Source organism: Phalacrocorax carbo, chromosome 2 (assembly GCF_963921805.1).
Source record: "Phalacrocorax carbo chromosome 2, bPhaCar2.1, whole genome shotgun sequence".
NCBI lineage: Eukaryota > Metazoa > Chordata > Aves > Suliformes > Phalacrocoracidae > Phalacrocorax > Phalacrocorax carbo.
In genome coordinates this window covers 145,620,064-145,636,577 of record NC_087514.1, presented here as the reverse complement: position 1 = coordinate 145,636,577, position 16,514 = coordinate 145,620,064, and the positions used below count along the sequence as shown (strand labels likewise).

The following is a 16,514-nucleotide window of genomic DNA, read 5'->3' as shown; positions in this document are numbered from 1 at the left end:
ATACCTTATCCACTGGTGCATTGTACTGTCAGAAGGACCTACATACCATAGAGCAGGGTCTAGGAGGAAACAGCAAAAAGGATTAGAGATCTAGAAGATGTAGCCAGTGAAGTAAAAAGGGAAGAACTAGTGTTGCTGTCACAAAATATGGAGACGTGACAAGAGCTATCAAATATATAAGAATCAGTCTCAGAATGTACTTTACTGTACTAAAGCAATACAGCACATAAATAGTCTGAAATTACAGCACTTCCATTAGGCATTTTACTAATTTTATTATTAGAGTAAACTTTCAAATGTCAGAGATAAAGAAGCAATGAGACACACTGTTTCACAGGATGGTAAAGACAAATCTCTGCTGCCATTTAAGAACATGCTAGACTAGGAAAAGTGGATGCTCCTTTTTGTACAGAAATTTAAGAATCCCATCCCTCCTTCCTATTATTTTTATTCTTATTATAAGTTGTTCTGTTTAAGAAGACACAAAACCTTTTATTTAGAACCAGCCTTTTAATGCCCATTTAGTGAACCAATGCAGAATAAAAACTTATTTACATGTATTTCATACACAGGCAAAATATTTTAATTTAAACACAATTAAAATATCTCAAAAGATTAAAATATCAAAAAATATCAAATTAAATAAGGACTTTCTCTAGGCTAAGAGCTTTGAGGCATCTGATTGTTTACATTTGGCATAAAATACACTGGAAAAGTGGAAAAAGAAAAGCCCTATATGTGAGCCTACGGTATATTTTTAGGGTTTATGAACCAGTAGACCAGTATGACATGCAAAGCTATCAGCTCTGTCATGATGGAAGTCTGGAACGATATTCAAAGAATTAAAACACACTTTGACAGGGGGAATTTGGTTAGAGATTAGAAAAGACTTTCTAATGGTAAGTTTTGTTAGGCTTTGAAAAAATGGCCTAAAAAGGTATGAAATATTCTCTGGTATTGGAGATTTGAAGAATAAATTTTATGTAATTATTTTCAGGTATGAATTAAATATAATTCATTCTGCCTATTCCCCCCCTTTGCAGAATCCCTTGAGATTCCTATTATATTATTTAAATGATAAAATATTTCTATTCGAAATACATTCCAAACTCTTATTATTGTTGATCTTTCAATGGTTATGTTACAGAATTATAGCAGAAGAAAAAGAAGTTGCACTTTCCTTTCTCTCAGTCATATACGGAAGAGGAAACTGTGTTAATTCAGATATTACGGGCAACACGAAGGGTTTCTGTGGGTACCTCAGAGCAAAAGGAAGATGCAGACCCACAGCACCAGAGCAGGCTGCCTGGCTGAGGCAGGGACCTGCACCAGGTGAGCTTGGAGGCCCTGTCCAACACGTACAATTCTGCCAGATTGTGCTGGGGGTTGGGGTGGCACTTTCAGGATACTGACAGATCTAGATATACCTTTTGGAGCATGCTAAGGAGCATATTCTGACAGCATGGTTCTTCTTGTGCCTAAAGGTGTTGCTGGACCCATGTAGAGACTGGAACTGCCTGAGTGTTCACTTACACAGTGTAGCTCCAGGTCTATAGGTATGCTCAACAGTCCTCCCAGGTACCACAGTTTGTGAGCAGATCTCTGAATCTGCCTTGCAAGATTGCTTGTTCCTGCTAGTACAGAAAGCAAGAAGCATCCTGTGCAAAATGAACTAGAATTTCCATGGGAGAAAATCACTTTGCCTTAAGAATTCCTGTATTCCAACACTTTAATTCCTTTCAAAATCAGGCCCAGGACTACCCTGCTTACTAAACTGTTGCCTGTTCATTTTCTTCAATATTGGTCACAAGACAATTTGATTCATGAGTTCCAGGGTCACCATCACCACGGTATATGGCATTGTCAAAACTGGCTGTGATTGATTGTCGATCACGTCTTTTTTTATAGAAGAAATAGAATGTAAGGCCAGTTCCTGTTAGCAGAAGGAAGAGCAGTATAACAATCATCCCACCTAAACTATTTGCAGATGAAGAAGCAGCTTCACTTTTTGATGCTGTGAAAGACAAAACAGAACAATTACTAAAAATGGCCAGATATTGCTATTGCATACACCTTCCTAAGTAAACTGAGTGAACTATAAAAGTACCGGACAACCATAACAGCAGTTAAAATTGATGTATTTTCCAGATGGATAATTTAAAATTGGGGTCAATCTCTTCTATGTTCCTTTTAAAAGGGGCATTATATTGCGAAAAAAAAAAATTAAAAATCAATAAGACATGCAGTTTGAGAGAAGTGCTCTCCTTTTAAACAGATTTAAAATAAAATAATCTGTGACAGTTAAATGGGTATTTAAATGAAAATTTTCTGGAAGCAATCTTACTTGTAAATAATAAATGCCTATAAACATTGACATTTCTGTTTAATAGGCTTATAAGAAGCCAACTTACCTTTATTGACAGGTGAATCATGGGTTGTCTCAACTTCAATCACTTTAAAATTAAAAAATATATATATTATCCACAGTTTGCAAGCAACCATTCAAAGACCAAATAAACACTGCATACATAATTTTTACTTTGAATTCCTATCAAATTTTTAATAATCATAGAATCATAGAATGGTTTGCATTGGAAGGGACCTTAAAGATCACCTAGTTCCAACCCCCCCTCCACCATGGGCAGGGATATCTTCCACTACACCAGGTTGCTCAAAGACTCATCCAGCCTGGCCGTGGATGCTTCCAGGGATGGGGCATCCACAGCTTCTCTGGACAACCTGTTCCAGGGCCTCACCATGCTTACAGTAAAGTATTACCATTACCCCTTGTCCTGTCACTACACTCCCTGATAAAGAGCCCCCCCATCTTTGCTGCAGGCCCCTTTTAAGTATTTGAAGGCTGCTGTAAGCCCTCCTTGGAGCCTTCTCTTTTCCAGGCTGAACAACCCCAGCTCTCCCAGCCTGTCCTCACAGGGGAGGTGCTCCAGCCCCCTGATCATCTTCATGGCCTTCTTCTAGACCCACTTGAGTAGGCCCATGTCTTCCTTATGCTGGGGGCCCCAGAGCTGAACACAGTGCAATGGATGTGAAAAATACATGAAAACATTTTCTGTGACAATTCAGGATGAATTCATCAAATATTCCTGTTAAAAATATTTGTTAAAAAAAAAAAAAAAAAAAAAAACAAAAACCACCCAAACTGTAGTCTCACTATTAATTGCTTTGAACAATTTTTTTAGTAGGGGAGACAGATGTTCAAAGTTTTTACACTTCCACAGTATAAGGCTTCACACTTCACACTCAATTTTTTACACTTGCAAAAGCGAAAAGCACATTTGTACTTAACAGCATTTAAACTGTATTTTTAGGCAACTTCTTTTCCTCCCTCCACTGCTTGGGGAGTATGATTCAGTTAATTGCTTGCAGGACTGGCTGGCTGGGCCCTACAAAGCTCATGGATGACTCCACTGCCAACCTGCCAATATGTGGAGATCCACAAACAGGAGGCTCAATTGATTCCACATTGCATCTATTATATTTGTGCAGTGGATCTGTTTGCCAATGGCAAATCTAGCATATTTCATACTGTCTCCCACTTGATGTGTGCAAATACAGCTGAATCCGTGTCTATACAGTGACTCACGCTAGCTGCATATGTGCAGAGTTACATCCTTCATGCTTTACACAACACTGCTATGCACGCAAAGGGGACTCACACCAGCCTGTGACAGATTCAGATTTCACATGGGTTGACATCCAAAAAACCACAGGGCCACAAGTAACCATTAAAAATTAAATGTACTATGCTGTTTGGTTGTCTTGGCATGTCTCCCTGTGCTTGTGTCAGCAGAGAAATGAATTGGGCCCCACTGCCTCCCTCACTTGATGCTTTCTGCTTGGTCATCCAGCAGATCCCAGCACACTTCACTGATACCAACCCACCTTATTTCTACAGAGGCTCAGTGACTTTGCACTGCTGCACCTCAGCTTAGCTATCAGAAGAGTGCCTACCTTCCTTCTCAGCACTTAGTCATCTATTCAGGACAGCCTATGATTCTATTCATCATCAACTGCCCCTTGCATTCTAACTATAATGACTATGAATTTCCTCCACACCTTCAACGGGTGATATGTTCTCCCCTACCCCAGGGTACAGCAATGCCAAGAAGTCAATGCTTTTGATTTCTCAAATAATAACTCAGGTTGTTCACCAAAATTACTTCTCATTGGCCTTAAGAGAAGTTACTCTTGGCTTTGTATAAATCGTACCCAGTGCATAAGTAGTTTGGCTTGATGTATATTAACCACTACTTCTAAAATAACCCAGTGCACAAAAATTCAGAACTTACTTTTTGGAATTTTGCAAATGAAATTCTGGTCAACAGAGCAGTAATAGTTCCTCCATGTTCCACTTACAACATCCATGTCAACACAATGTTCGTCAAAAATTACTGTAGGCTCTCCTTTCTCCCAGTTGACATATTCTACTGCACTTCTGTCTGTCCATATCCATTCCCCTGAAATTAAAAGTATTACCTAGTGAGTGAATGAAGTGGGGAATCATTTCTAGTCTACCAGCCGTAATGATATAGGATATGGAATTTATTATCTGATTAAATTAACATCACAGAGGGCTCATTTCTTACTCTTTTAACAGCAAGAGATACTCAGATGGGAGTGTGCCAAATGTAAATGCTCACAAAGTTAGCTCCACTAGCCTTCAGGGCCACGGTTGTCAGTGATGTAAGAGGTAAGGAAGACATACCCGGGCTACCCAAGGACTTTTAGCTGAAGCCTGTGCCCAGGACTCACCTGTGCCTGGAAGCCTTAAGAAAAGCAGAACACCTGAGCAAGCCATGCTCTGCAGTTCAAGGATTCAGATGGCTCAGGAGATTTTGTGGATATGTGTATATCTAAGACCAGTGAATAGCTGCTTTATTAGAGCTGGATTAATGAATTATCTTTGCAGACCGAATCCTCTCTCTTTAGTAATAACTCCTTCCTCATTTCCTCCTGAGGCCCATCAAGTAGGAATAATTGCCATCTCTGCTCCCTCAGGGGGTGCTTTCACAGCAGCATATGCTGATAAAACTCACAACTGCCTCAGTTCCACCTCCTCCATTCCCCCGTCTGGAGCTGCACTTTCCTCTTGCCTCTGCTTGCACTGCGTGTAGCAGTGTGGCAGCGTAGCATGCCAGGTCAGGAACAAATCGCTGCTTTTGTACTGTTAGCCTTCTGCTGGAAGAGATGGGCTTGGTCCACCATGCAACAAGGTGCCTGCCATTGCTGGTGGTGAAAGGTGGCCTTGGGCAGCCATGGCCAAGTCCTCTCACTGCAGCCCTGTCTAGACTTATTTTGGAGATGTACCCTCAAACTCTGGCATGAAAAACAGGCTTCAGAATTACAGTGATAGAGAAAACAGGATCAAATCTGCAGTTAAAAAAAAAAAAAGCTGAAATGTTTTATATTAAAATAAAAAGTTCCACCAAAAACTTTATGGAAAAAACCTTGAAATCTAGATTAAGAAATGTTACTAGGCAGCTCATATGAACTGCTGTTCCCTGTGTTGTTTAGAAATCAATTTCAATTTAAGGCTGCCCCAGCTTTTAATTACAATAAAACATTTTCCTTAAAAGGCTAACATTTGTTAAATGTCAAGCAATCTGAGTTAAAAAAAAAAACAACAGGAAACATTTTAATCAACTACTGCAGTGGTAAGCTAGAACCTTTTACAGAAACCTACTCTAATTACAGTAAACATACAGAAAGTATAGGCCTCTTGGTGGTTTATGTTTTAAGTGTTTTAGCAGAAAGCTATTAAAACTTTAACAGTTTATTTCTCTCTGATTATTTATTTAATATTTAGTGTATTAGTATTTAGTGTATTTAGTATGTTAGTGTTATTTAGTATTCTCTCTGTTTATTTAGTACTTATTTTCATCTCAGTATGCGTTGTGGAATAATTACCGTCAATATTTTTGAACAATCCTATCCAAAACTTTCTGAAGTCACTTGCGAGTGGAGACAAATAAAGTAAAAGAAAATTCATTTCAGCTGAATCTTCTATGGAAACCAGAGATGCACCTAAAAATATCAATTAAATATTATGTATAATTTCAGCAAGATTTTCGATTTTCCCTTAGAAATTAATTATCTCAGTAAACAATCATTACATGTTTCATGATCAGCTTTTTCATATAGCAGAAAGCTTGAAAATAAATTTTAATTAGATGTAGCTTATAATTGATATACATACACATACATCTATGTATTATCTCTTGGTTCTGGGTTCTGGCTTTTAACCCAAACATGCAAACAACCTGTAAAATGTTCCAATAAAAAAAGGCACTTACCCATTTGAATACATGTCATGGAAGCATCAGGCCAGCTTTCCTCTGAAGTGGTGTGAACATAGTAGCAATGACCACGGAAGGGAATCCAAGATCTACCACGCTTTGGTTCAGGACACTTACCAGGAAGCTGTGGTGGTTCACTAGGGATTAACTCTATTAAGAAGACACACAGGTTTCAGTGACGTCTTAAAAACCAAGGGAAACATGTGCTCCTGCACCACACATCAGCCCTATCAATGTGACAGTCATTCCAGGAAAAGGAGTATCCCATAGAGTTAACTAATATAGAAGATTCAACTAAACATGGTAAACTAGTAATAAACTATACTGGTTGGAGCTGGTTCTCCAATCTGCTAAAGGCGGCTTACACCAATCTAACTCAAATTGTCTTCAGCAAGGCAATTTTTACTTAAAACTTGTGAAGCACAGTGAGGAATGAGTCAGTATGTATAAAGGATCTTGATACCACCACCACCACAGGCCAGTGGCTTCTGTCCAGCCAGTTTATAGCAAGGTCGGTTGGAGAAGCTGTCTGTACCTCCCCTACTACACACATCCTACACCACATAAAAGTAGAATTAGTAGCCTATTGTATCACCTAATTAAAGCCAAAACAGAGCTTAAATGAGTATAAAATTTGCCATGAAGTATGATGCAGAGAATATAAATTTCATATATGATTTAAAATATGTTTGAAAATTAGGTGCAATACTTGACCTCTAAAGTATCTCAGCAGAAGCTTTCCAGGATCTTATACCTTCAACAAATACAAATCAATCAATTTGGCTGCTACACTGACAGAAGTTTCTTATCTCCCAATATTACAAAAGATACTTTTAAATGTAAAAATATATCATTACTAAATTTATAGTTAGGCTAAAGTTGATCAATTCTGCAGGTTTTGACAAACATGGATGCAGAAAAAAACTATTGCATGTGGCATTAAATATTGCAGTCATCTTTATGATGTGCATGTGTCAACTGGCCTGTGAAATGAAATGTCTGGAAATCACTCAAGACAGACTGGATCTGGGAGTTATTCCTTAACAAAGGCAATAGTTTATCACAGGGCATAAATCATCTATCACAATCTTTGCATATGTGGAAAAGCTAAATTCAAATAAAGCCATTACTTTAAATTCCAGCCTCCCAAATCACATTTCTCCCAGTCATAACTTACCATCAGATTGTTTACAGAGAGATAAAAATGTTTCATTGCAAGATGCTGTCTTCCAAAAACCATCCAAATCTAGGTAGACACAGGCTGTGTTCTTATTTGGTTCTCCACTGGCCCAGTTATGATACCTGCTCCTCCTTCTATCTGACCATATGTAATGGCCACGAGTCTAAAAGCAAATGACAATGATGATTATGTCACATAGAAGAATTAGATTGAAAGAACATTAAGATTGCACTTGAAGGTGTGTAAATATTAGGAAAAATCAGAATCACAGTTTCTCACACAAAATTAATTCCTCCTCTGTCATGAATACATACAAGCTTGGTCCAGATTTCCACTCTCCACAACAATTAGGGCGGTGCTCCTGCAGATGTTTATTTAGTACGCAACCTACGTTATTCAATTCACACTATCTGTCTCATGCACTGAACGGACAAAGGGCCTTGTGGTAACAAATGTGAACATACAGCTGAAGATCTTATCAAAGGAGTCCACACAGGTCAAATAAAGATTTCAGAGAAACTCTTTTAGCAATGTTCTAACACAGGCTTCTCTATATATTTAGAAAGCAAATAGAAAAAGCAGAAGTTCCACTGGAGAAAGGAACACTGATGACGTTTTTCATGGGGAATGCACCACAGACCTCTGGCACCCATGGAAACAGGGTTTGTGATAGGTTTCTAGTTCTTGCAAGGACCAGCTACTAGAGATGAGATAAGCATGAAATTATTTCAGTGGGTTTCACCACTATTTGCAGAGGATGACCAGCATTAGTCACATCCATGGCTTCTGTCACCTCGTCCTGTGATCTTTGGAGAAAGGCTTCCATCCAGTTCTTTGGGCCAGTTCCTTTCCTGTCCTTTTTCCTTTGAAGTCTTTGTCCATGTTTCATCCCGGTTTCCTTTCTAGTCCTGATTTCCCAGTGCCTGATCTCACTGAAGTGTGGCTCTGGTTCCTCTCACCTCAGCACCTGTGCCCTCTCTCAGTCCTGTGTCCTGCCAAGCTCCAGCTCTAACTCTTTCCTCTTGATTTCCTCACAACTCCAGTTCCACAAATATCCAGCTACATCATCTATTTCATGGTCTTTTTACATGCTTCTAGTAGGTGCTTCCCCTTTCAAACCTTTCTGTTCTTTGGTGACTGAGTTTTGTTGGCAGTTTTGCACAAGGCACCGGCTTCAGCTCCAAAAAACAGCCTAAGGTGTTAAGGTGTCCCCATGGCCAGAGGTCTGCTCCCACCTCTACACTGCACCTTTGCCATTTCCCCTATTGCCTAACACAAGCTTTTGTAGTGCTAGGCTGTGAATTAAAACAAAACTTAAAATAACCTCATGGAAAAAAGAACTATTTTTAACCCAAGTTATTTCCATGGTGTGCTCCAAAATGTGTCTTCAAAAACAGCAATGCTTCTCCACATGAGCGTGTGGTAGACCAAGGCATAGGAAGTGAAAACTCTACAGCCACTTTGACCACTGAAGCCACTGTCTGCTGCAGCTTGGTGGCCTTTGAAATGTGGGCTGTGGTAGTTCTCACTTACATTATGGCTAAACATTTAGATGTGTAAAATCCCTGAAGTGGAAGGAAGTCAGGTACCTCAGCAAGGCTTTGATGCCTGCCACACATTCATTGATCTGACCGATAGCACTCATATGGGAGCAAACAGCACCCACAGCAGTGGATCCTGTCAACCTCTGAGTAAGAAATATGGCTGATCTATGCTGGTCTAGGGTAGTGATATGATTGTCACAAGCATTTGATGGATTCACCGTGTTGCTGTTAAGACCAATCCACACAGGCTCCCCGTGCTTTAGTATTTGTAACCACAGATAAGAATCAGCGTAAGGATCCAAAACGCTGGCGAGCTCTGCATACTGGTCTCTGCAGTTCTTCTGTGCTTCTTCCCAACTCATTTTGTAGCTGATGACTGCATAGCGGTCATCACCATAATTGACAAAGCCAAACATCGGAACTATGGGTTGGGAGTTTTGCAGTTTGGGGTCTGTAAAAGCAAATAAAAAGAAAAGTCAAATGCTTTATATTGGCTAGACATATAACACTGAGAGAAGATCTAGAGTACTGGAGTGGTCAAGTAATTAAGAGAGGCTGGAATAACAAATTACGATGTGTCCCAACTATCACTGCAGTGATGAACGCCATGTTGTCATGTTCTGTGACAAAATTTTCTGATCCTTGACAGAATGACCTTTTAGCATAAATATCTGTATCACCTCCAGGAACATGCCTTGTAAGCTCTAGACCTTTCCAAAGCATACTGCAATGATGTAAGGCATTAAAAGGAACAACTCCCCCACTCTTTCCATTATATACTAGCATTTCTTGTATTTCTGACAAGTCACAGGGTATGGTAAGAACACCATGAACAAGCAGAGGGATATAACCGCTGCTGATGAAATTGCTTGAGTAAGACTGTAAAAGAAATCAAGCAGGGTAGTTTTTCAAAATAAAGAAGTTGCAGTGCTTTTAAGTGTAACAGTAGAATTCCAGTTTTGAAGAATTTACCCATATAAAGACAAAGTACTGTTTCTCTCACCTACCTGAATGCCAAATATTGTAAAATACGTGATGGTCCATAGAATTTTTTTTACTATTATTTGCTGGTCTAGTCCTTAAAATAAGAAAGGTTAAGGGTATTTCTCAAAAAAAAAAATCAAATGTGGGCTTAATTTGTTAAAATGGTCCATAGTGCATGTGATATTGTTAGATTAATTTCAGTTAAAATAGGGTTGAGTTCAGGAAAGTCACTTTTAACACCAGTTTGGCACAACCACAATAAATCAGCTGTACTAGAAAGTGGTGAAAGAAAACTCACCAGAATTTTTATAGCATATGTAGCTTTTGCTTGTTTTACATTCTTCATCTTTCCATTTCCCTGCCTGTTCAATAGGGTTCTTCATCATAAAGACACAGTCATCCTACAGGGGAAATGAGATCAACAAGAAAAACATGTGTATATATAGGAAACACTCCTATTCCTGCTGGATATACAGACTCACCTATCACACACAGGCACACACAGATGAATAATAAGAAGGTCATATATATGAATCCATACAAGCAATGGTCAGGAGCAGTAATATGACAATAAGCATTTACAACTCAGGCCTAGAAAAGTTTGTGTCTGGATGATGGAGGGAGTTGCAAAGCACAGCACAGAGGCAGGAAGAAGCTTCTGGCACTCTCTACGGATATAATCTCTGTGCATGCAACTGTGTGTGTGTGTGTGTGTGTGTGCAGGTAGACCTGTGTGTGCTAGGTCTGGCCCACAGATATTTCAGCTCTGTTGCTGTTTTCCTGGAGGTTATGGGGAAACTCTCCTCAGCACTGAAGCTCGCCTGGAGAGCTGAAATCCTCTTCCTGACCCAATCCAGCACTAGGATCCAAAGCTGTCACCACAGTGCAGTAGCAATCAGAAACAACCTTTTTGGGGGGACACCTCTGAAACCCTTTCCACTGCGATTTGGGCTCTTTACCTTCATCCTCTTCCTCCCGCAGCATGAGAAGCTGCTGCTTGGCTTTCTGCAGTGGGAGGCAGCAGCTCTCCCCACCTCATATCAGCCTAACCTCCTGCTTCCTCTGAACCTCCTCGGGGGCAGTATCCTGGGTCTTGGCTGCAAGTGAAGGGAGGTTTATGTGGAGCAACTCATGCAGGGAAATGGGCATAGCCTCCTACAGAAGTGTATGCACGTGTGAGATGGGTAAGCCCCAGAGATTCCAAAACCCAGCTTTATCCTGGATGGCAGCAGAGGCTGGACCTCACATAATTTTTTTCCCATTTTAGCTGCACTCAAAGCAATTCTGATATGAAAATGAGAGAAACTTGGTAAAGCTAGAACAGGAGCACAGAAGTAGTATTATCAAGTACAGTATTCTACATTACTCATTTTACAATTACTAAAAAACACTCAATTTTGCCTTGCAATTAAACACAAAATGGTATAGCAGTACTGAAAGTTTCAAAACACGCAGAAGACATCTTTCAGAAGGAAGATTTGATAGAAGGTATAGAGGGGGAAGATAAAAATGAGAAAGGAAGATCCAAAGTCTCCATCTTTTGAGGATCTTGTTCAATGCATTTTTCTTAATAATCTCGATGCCAAGAAATGTAAATATGCACAGTTATCTGAGTATTTTCATCAAGTCTAAAAAACATTTACTGTATCCCAAAATTATACAGTTACTGCTATACTATGGATTATTTTAAGTCTCATGATCAGTCATGGTAAAGTGAGGGAAGTGCTCACTTGTCTGAGTTTTGCGTAATGTTTCCACACATCTGTCTGGATCCATAACAAAAAATTCATTACAAAACACAGAAGTTGAAAAAAATGTGTGAAGGTAGATCTCCCACGTGATTACTCTGCTTTCAAAAGCAACAAGATCACTGAAAATCTTCAGAAAGGAAACTTTACGGAAAAGAGTCGTAGCTACATGCATTCATCTACCAAAGTTATAATGTTTGAGTAATCAGAAATTAATTTTACCTTACTATAATAACTTCGTGAACCTTTCGCCCAATTCGTGTAGTAAACTGGGCTTCCATCTGTCCATAAGTAGGTGTGCTCCTGATTTATGTCATTCAGTCCAATCCAAGCATCAGTTGCAGCATTTTTTAAGAGGGACATGAGGAAAGCTGAAGTAAAAAAGAAAAATTGTACAAGGAGGAAAACTGAATGCACCTTTCCCCAACAGTGCAGACTGTAGTCTCAGTTTTGGCTTCCTCTTTTTTAATAAGGTGCTAATGTTATGATTAAATTAAAAATAATGGATAGTCATCTGATGTTGATATCCAAAAAAGTATTTACAAACTCAAAGATGGGCAAATTTTGATACATAAAATTGTTTTCAACATTTTTTAAGGAATTTATGTGAACACTCTTGTGTTGTTGATCATCTGAGGAAGCAGGGCAAATGTTTCAAGGTATTACAGAAATTAACGTGAGCGCTCTACACTTTGGCACATAGACAATGAGTCTGCACACTATGCACTCCATTTTCTTCTTTACTAACTTCTTTGCTAACCAGACTTAATAACTTGGTTACTAAACAGGCATAACGCAAATAAAACTACTTATTGACCAAGTGTATATATACTGAAATCTCAGTTCTTCAGAAGGCCAGGTGCTGTTTCCCTTAGCTCCTGCCTAGACTGACTTTCCACTAAATGACTGTCCTTTGACTGTTCTTTCTCTGCTGTAGAAACAAGCATAAACCACAAGCACTGATGGAGTGAGCTAGGACATGGTCCATGTACAGCCCTCAGGACCATTACATTTCCTGAGCAAACATAAGGCCTCACTAAAAAACCTGCAACATGCTAAGCAGCAAGACCAACAGGCTGAGGTCCAGCAGAGCAAGGGGAGCAGGGGGAAGTTCGTACTCCAGCACTGGAGTCTTCTGCTCTCTGAGGATGCATCCTCCACTCACACCCACAGCGTTTGGCTCAGCAGCTAGGTGCACAGCGATTTGTTTTGGGTGTTACTCCCTTTATGTGCTATTTTTACATGTACACTTAAAAAATGAAAATATGGACATTTTATTATATCACAAGCCCCTAATACAGAAACTTAATATTTGAAAAGTATGAATTCTGTTTTACGTCCTATATTAGCCCCAGAGTTATGATTTCAAAAGTTAATCAAGATACTAAAACTTACACAAGCATTTTTTAAAATGTGTAATTTCTCATTCAACTTAACTTGATATTAATATGGCATAAATAATAGCATATATTGCAGAAGCTGTAACACCTGTTTTAATCTGTTTATCAGGAATTACTTGATGTCTCGCCCAGTATCAAAACATTAGGACTTTTTACCTTGCGTTTCCTTTTTTGATATAGTAGCCAGGTTTCCTCCAAAACTAATACAATTGTTCCGCGCAGCATGCCATGTCAATGTATCATTTTCATTAAGGCCAAATACTTTGAAACACTGAAAAAGAGAAGTGAGCCAAATTGGTAACTGAATGGCATTTTAATTTCCAGTAAAAGCATCTCTGTTTGTAACAAACAAGGTAAGTTGGATATTTTAATCAAAAAGGGAGATTTAACTGATTTTACAGTCCTTTCTAGCTTGTCTTTAGGTCTTTATGAAAGAAAAGACCCGTACTAGAAAACTAGCATAAACCCTGACGTTTTAGCCTACACTTAGAAGAAGGAATTTGTCAGTCTAATGGTTTCAGTAGAAATTATGTTAAAGCTTCTGAGCACACTTCTGAGGTGTGACTTTGTGGGAGGAATGCCTAAGAAGACCTCAGAAAACAAACCAGAATAAGACATGTCACTGAAGCTAAACATCTCTGCTTCTGTTGCCCAGTTTGTCGTACCAGGTTTCGTTCTCACAGGATAATCACAGAAAGAGAATGATTCTGACATTACAAAGAAAACCATTAATTTACCATTTCTTGTAATATGATCTATGAGATCTAACCAAGATGTCATTAGACAGCTTTGCCAGAATCAAGCAACCTAAATGTGCTGATTAAAGCATGCAACCGAAAAGCTAAACAGGCAATCTGGGGAAAAAGTTGGGCAAAAGGGAGGTAGCTCCATGACAGTCAGAAGTGATGTCTAAACACTCAGAGAGGAGTTAAGGGTTGAACCTCTGGAAACTCCTTTTCCAGGAGGTAAGGAAGAGAGAGACATTTTAGCTTGAGGGAGCACCATGAAAGGCAACAAGCTCTGAGTTTGTGACTCTTTTCCCCGGGGCTGAAAGAGGGAAGGAAAAAGGAGACAGCAGCCAGAATGTCTCAAACAAAGGAGCTCTATCAAACTGAAATAATATTTTCGCTTAGCCAAAAGAAGGGGAGATGGAGCCAGATGAGGCAATGTTAGCAAGGATCATCTCCATTGTTAGATATGTTCTCAACAGTGTACACTGCTGTTTTATAGATTTTATAGCTTCATTGATGACTATCTATGGAATTTAAATACATACACTCTTATCCTGAAATTTTGTCTTTTGAGAAGGCTGAGAGCTATCTTACATAATAAAGTGTGGTGAAGCTTATAACTGAATTACATAAAAACCATACAGGTATTTGGCTATATAAAACAGCCAATAAATTTGCTCAAGAGAAGGTGCCTTAGTGGCTTAACAGCCAGTACATGGAAGGCAAGGGATGAATAAGTGTCCAGGCAACCTGTGACAGCCAAATAAGCTCAGCACAGTAAATGAGAACATACAACAGCTCCACAGAAGTAAAGTTGCTCAGCCATCCTTGGCAATACTATACACTAGCAAAAATACAAGACAAAGCTTTCTTCTTGTATGTCTCATGACCTCTCTTACAACTGCTGTGATACAGTAGAGGCTACAATTTCTATTTCAGGAATTGTATTTTTAGAGTCTTTAAATATACACAGTCAGAACATATTTTGTGATAACTGAAAAACTGAACCAAAGATGGTTGTCATTCTGCTCTTCTTAGAATACAATATACCGACATTTCATACTGCACCTTGTTATCAAAGAGGAGCCAGTCTTCTGGACACCCGCCCTTTGGTGGTGGTGAAGTGGGAGCAACAGTTGGACGAACAGTATTGTTAAGCCTCTCACAGATGAATAACTCAACACTGCCACAGTTGAGATCATTCCATGTACCTGAAAGTAAATTAGAATAAAAGAAAACCTAAATGCAACTGAGACTGGGATAAAGAGTGTCCCTTCCTAAAGCAAATCTATTGCAGGCAGTAGAACTGGTATCCATGTTTGTATTTATCTCCCCCAGAAATAATGAGTATTTTTTATGTCCGTTCCTTAAAAATATTCAGGTCTCCATCAAAATTCAGTATACGAATATTTTGTCTGAGAACAGAAATATGACAATATTGAAAATCCATAGCTTTGCCAAGGGGAGTTTTAGTTCAAATGTTTGATTCACCTCTCTAAGATCTGTAAGATCTCTAGGATCACTCTGCCTACATAAAGTAGTTGGTCCTTGTTACCGTACTACCTGAGTTGTATAGCCTTCTGGCTATCTTTTCTCCCTATAGGAGTGTGATGCAAGAACACAACATTAACATTTACAGATCAGGAACGAATAAGGAAATGACATTTATTTCATCAGTGGCAGACAGTTACAAGGTATGTTTAATGGAGGTATTGTCATCATAATTCAGTCAAGTTAAGGACATAATTCATCTTATCTTCAAGAAGCTCTCCAAAAGAGGACATAGTATTTACCCCCCGAAAGTGTTCACTTCCTTCCATTGACCTCTAATAGAGCCTGGGAGATTACCTCAGCTATAGATTTTGAGACTAAAAATATTTAAAGTAGAAGAGATTAACTCCTCCAAAGGAGACTAAGTGCTTGGCTAGTGTAAGCACAGTTAATTCCAACTCTCTGTATTAAAGGTTATTTGTATTTATTTTAATTAAAATAGTGCATATCATTGTTTAGTGAGAATCAAAGCCATGCCCAAGCCCTCTATTTTTAGGAACCGCACAAGTGATAACAGGCAGATGATGTCCTCATGAGGTCATCATAAAACAGACAGAGGATAGAGGAAAAACAATATTGACTCTATCTGCGGATGGTCTGATACTTAACTGATTTGTTCACATTCAAATTTTCTCACAAAGCTAGGAATCAAATTGCAGGTATAATCCAATGTGCTAGCTACGTAGAGTTGAATTTTTTAGAAGTGCATAAATGGAAGAAGACAAAATTATTTATTTTCCTGCTTTGTCAAACACCAGCCTGCTCAGTATTATAACTTACCCACCCTTGTACACACAGCCCTCCCAAGCCTATGCCACACTGTGCAGACTGAATGTTGTTACAGCACCCACCTGTTTGAGTATACATGACCACACAGTTTTCATCATTATTTGCAAAATTGGGTTCATTTGGAGCCCAGGCAACATAGTTCACTGTACTTCCATCCATCCATCTGAAACAAGTCATTTGGGGGAATAATAATTCCCAGTTGAATTAGTTAATATTTCTTTGTAAAGGACATCTTAGAGTCTCCTATATCCTAGCTTACAAACACGTCTC

The 16,514-nt window shown here is 39.0% G+C and overlaps 1 protein-coding gene across 1 annotated transcript in view; it reads right to left on the bottom strand.

Annotated features, from left to right (window-relative positions):
- Positions 1 to 290: 290 nt before the first annotated feature.
- Positions 291 to 16,514, bottom strand: part of LOC104041765 (macrophage mannose receptor 1) — a 33,896-nt gene continuing 17,672 nt past the window's right edge. The window contains exons 19-30 of the mRNA XM_064444730.1: positions 16,307 to 16,407; positions 14,973 to 15,115; positions 13,330 to 13,444; positions 11,996 to 12,144; positions 10,324 to 10,426; positions 9,260 to 9,492; positions 7,495 to 7,660; positions 6,315 to 6,467; positions 5,929 to 6,045; positions 4,311 to 4,478; positions 2,412 to 2,453; positions 291 to 2,014 (exon numbers count right to left, since the gene is read on the bottom strand). Of these exons, the coding sequence (XP_064300800.1) occupies positions 1,770 to 2,014; positions 2,412 to 2,453; positions 4,311 to 4,478; positions 5,929 to 6,045; positions 6,315 to 6,467; positions 7,495 to 7,660; positions 9,260 to 9,492; positions 10,324 to 10,426; positions 11,996 to 12,144; positions 13,330 to 13,444; positions 14,973 to 15,115; positions 16,307 to 16,407 (1,735 nt within the window). The 3' untranslated portion in view covers positions 291 to 1,769. The remainder of the gene's footprint in view (positions 2,015 to 2,411; positions 2,454 to 4,310; positions 4,479 to 5,928; positions 6,046 to 6,314; positions 6,468 to 7,494; positions 7,661 to 9,259; positions 9,493 to 10,323; positions 10,427 to 11,995; positions 12,145 to 13,329; positions 13,445 to 14,972; positions 15,116 to 16,306; positions 16,408 to 16,514) is intronic.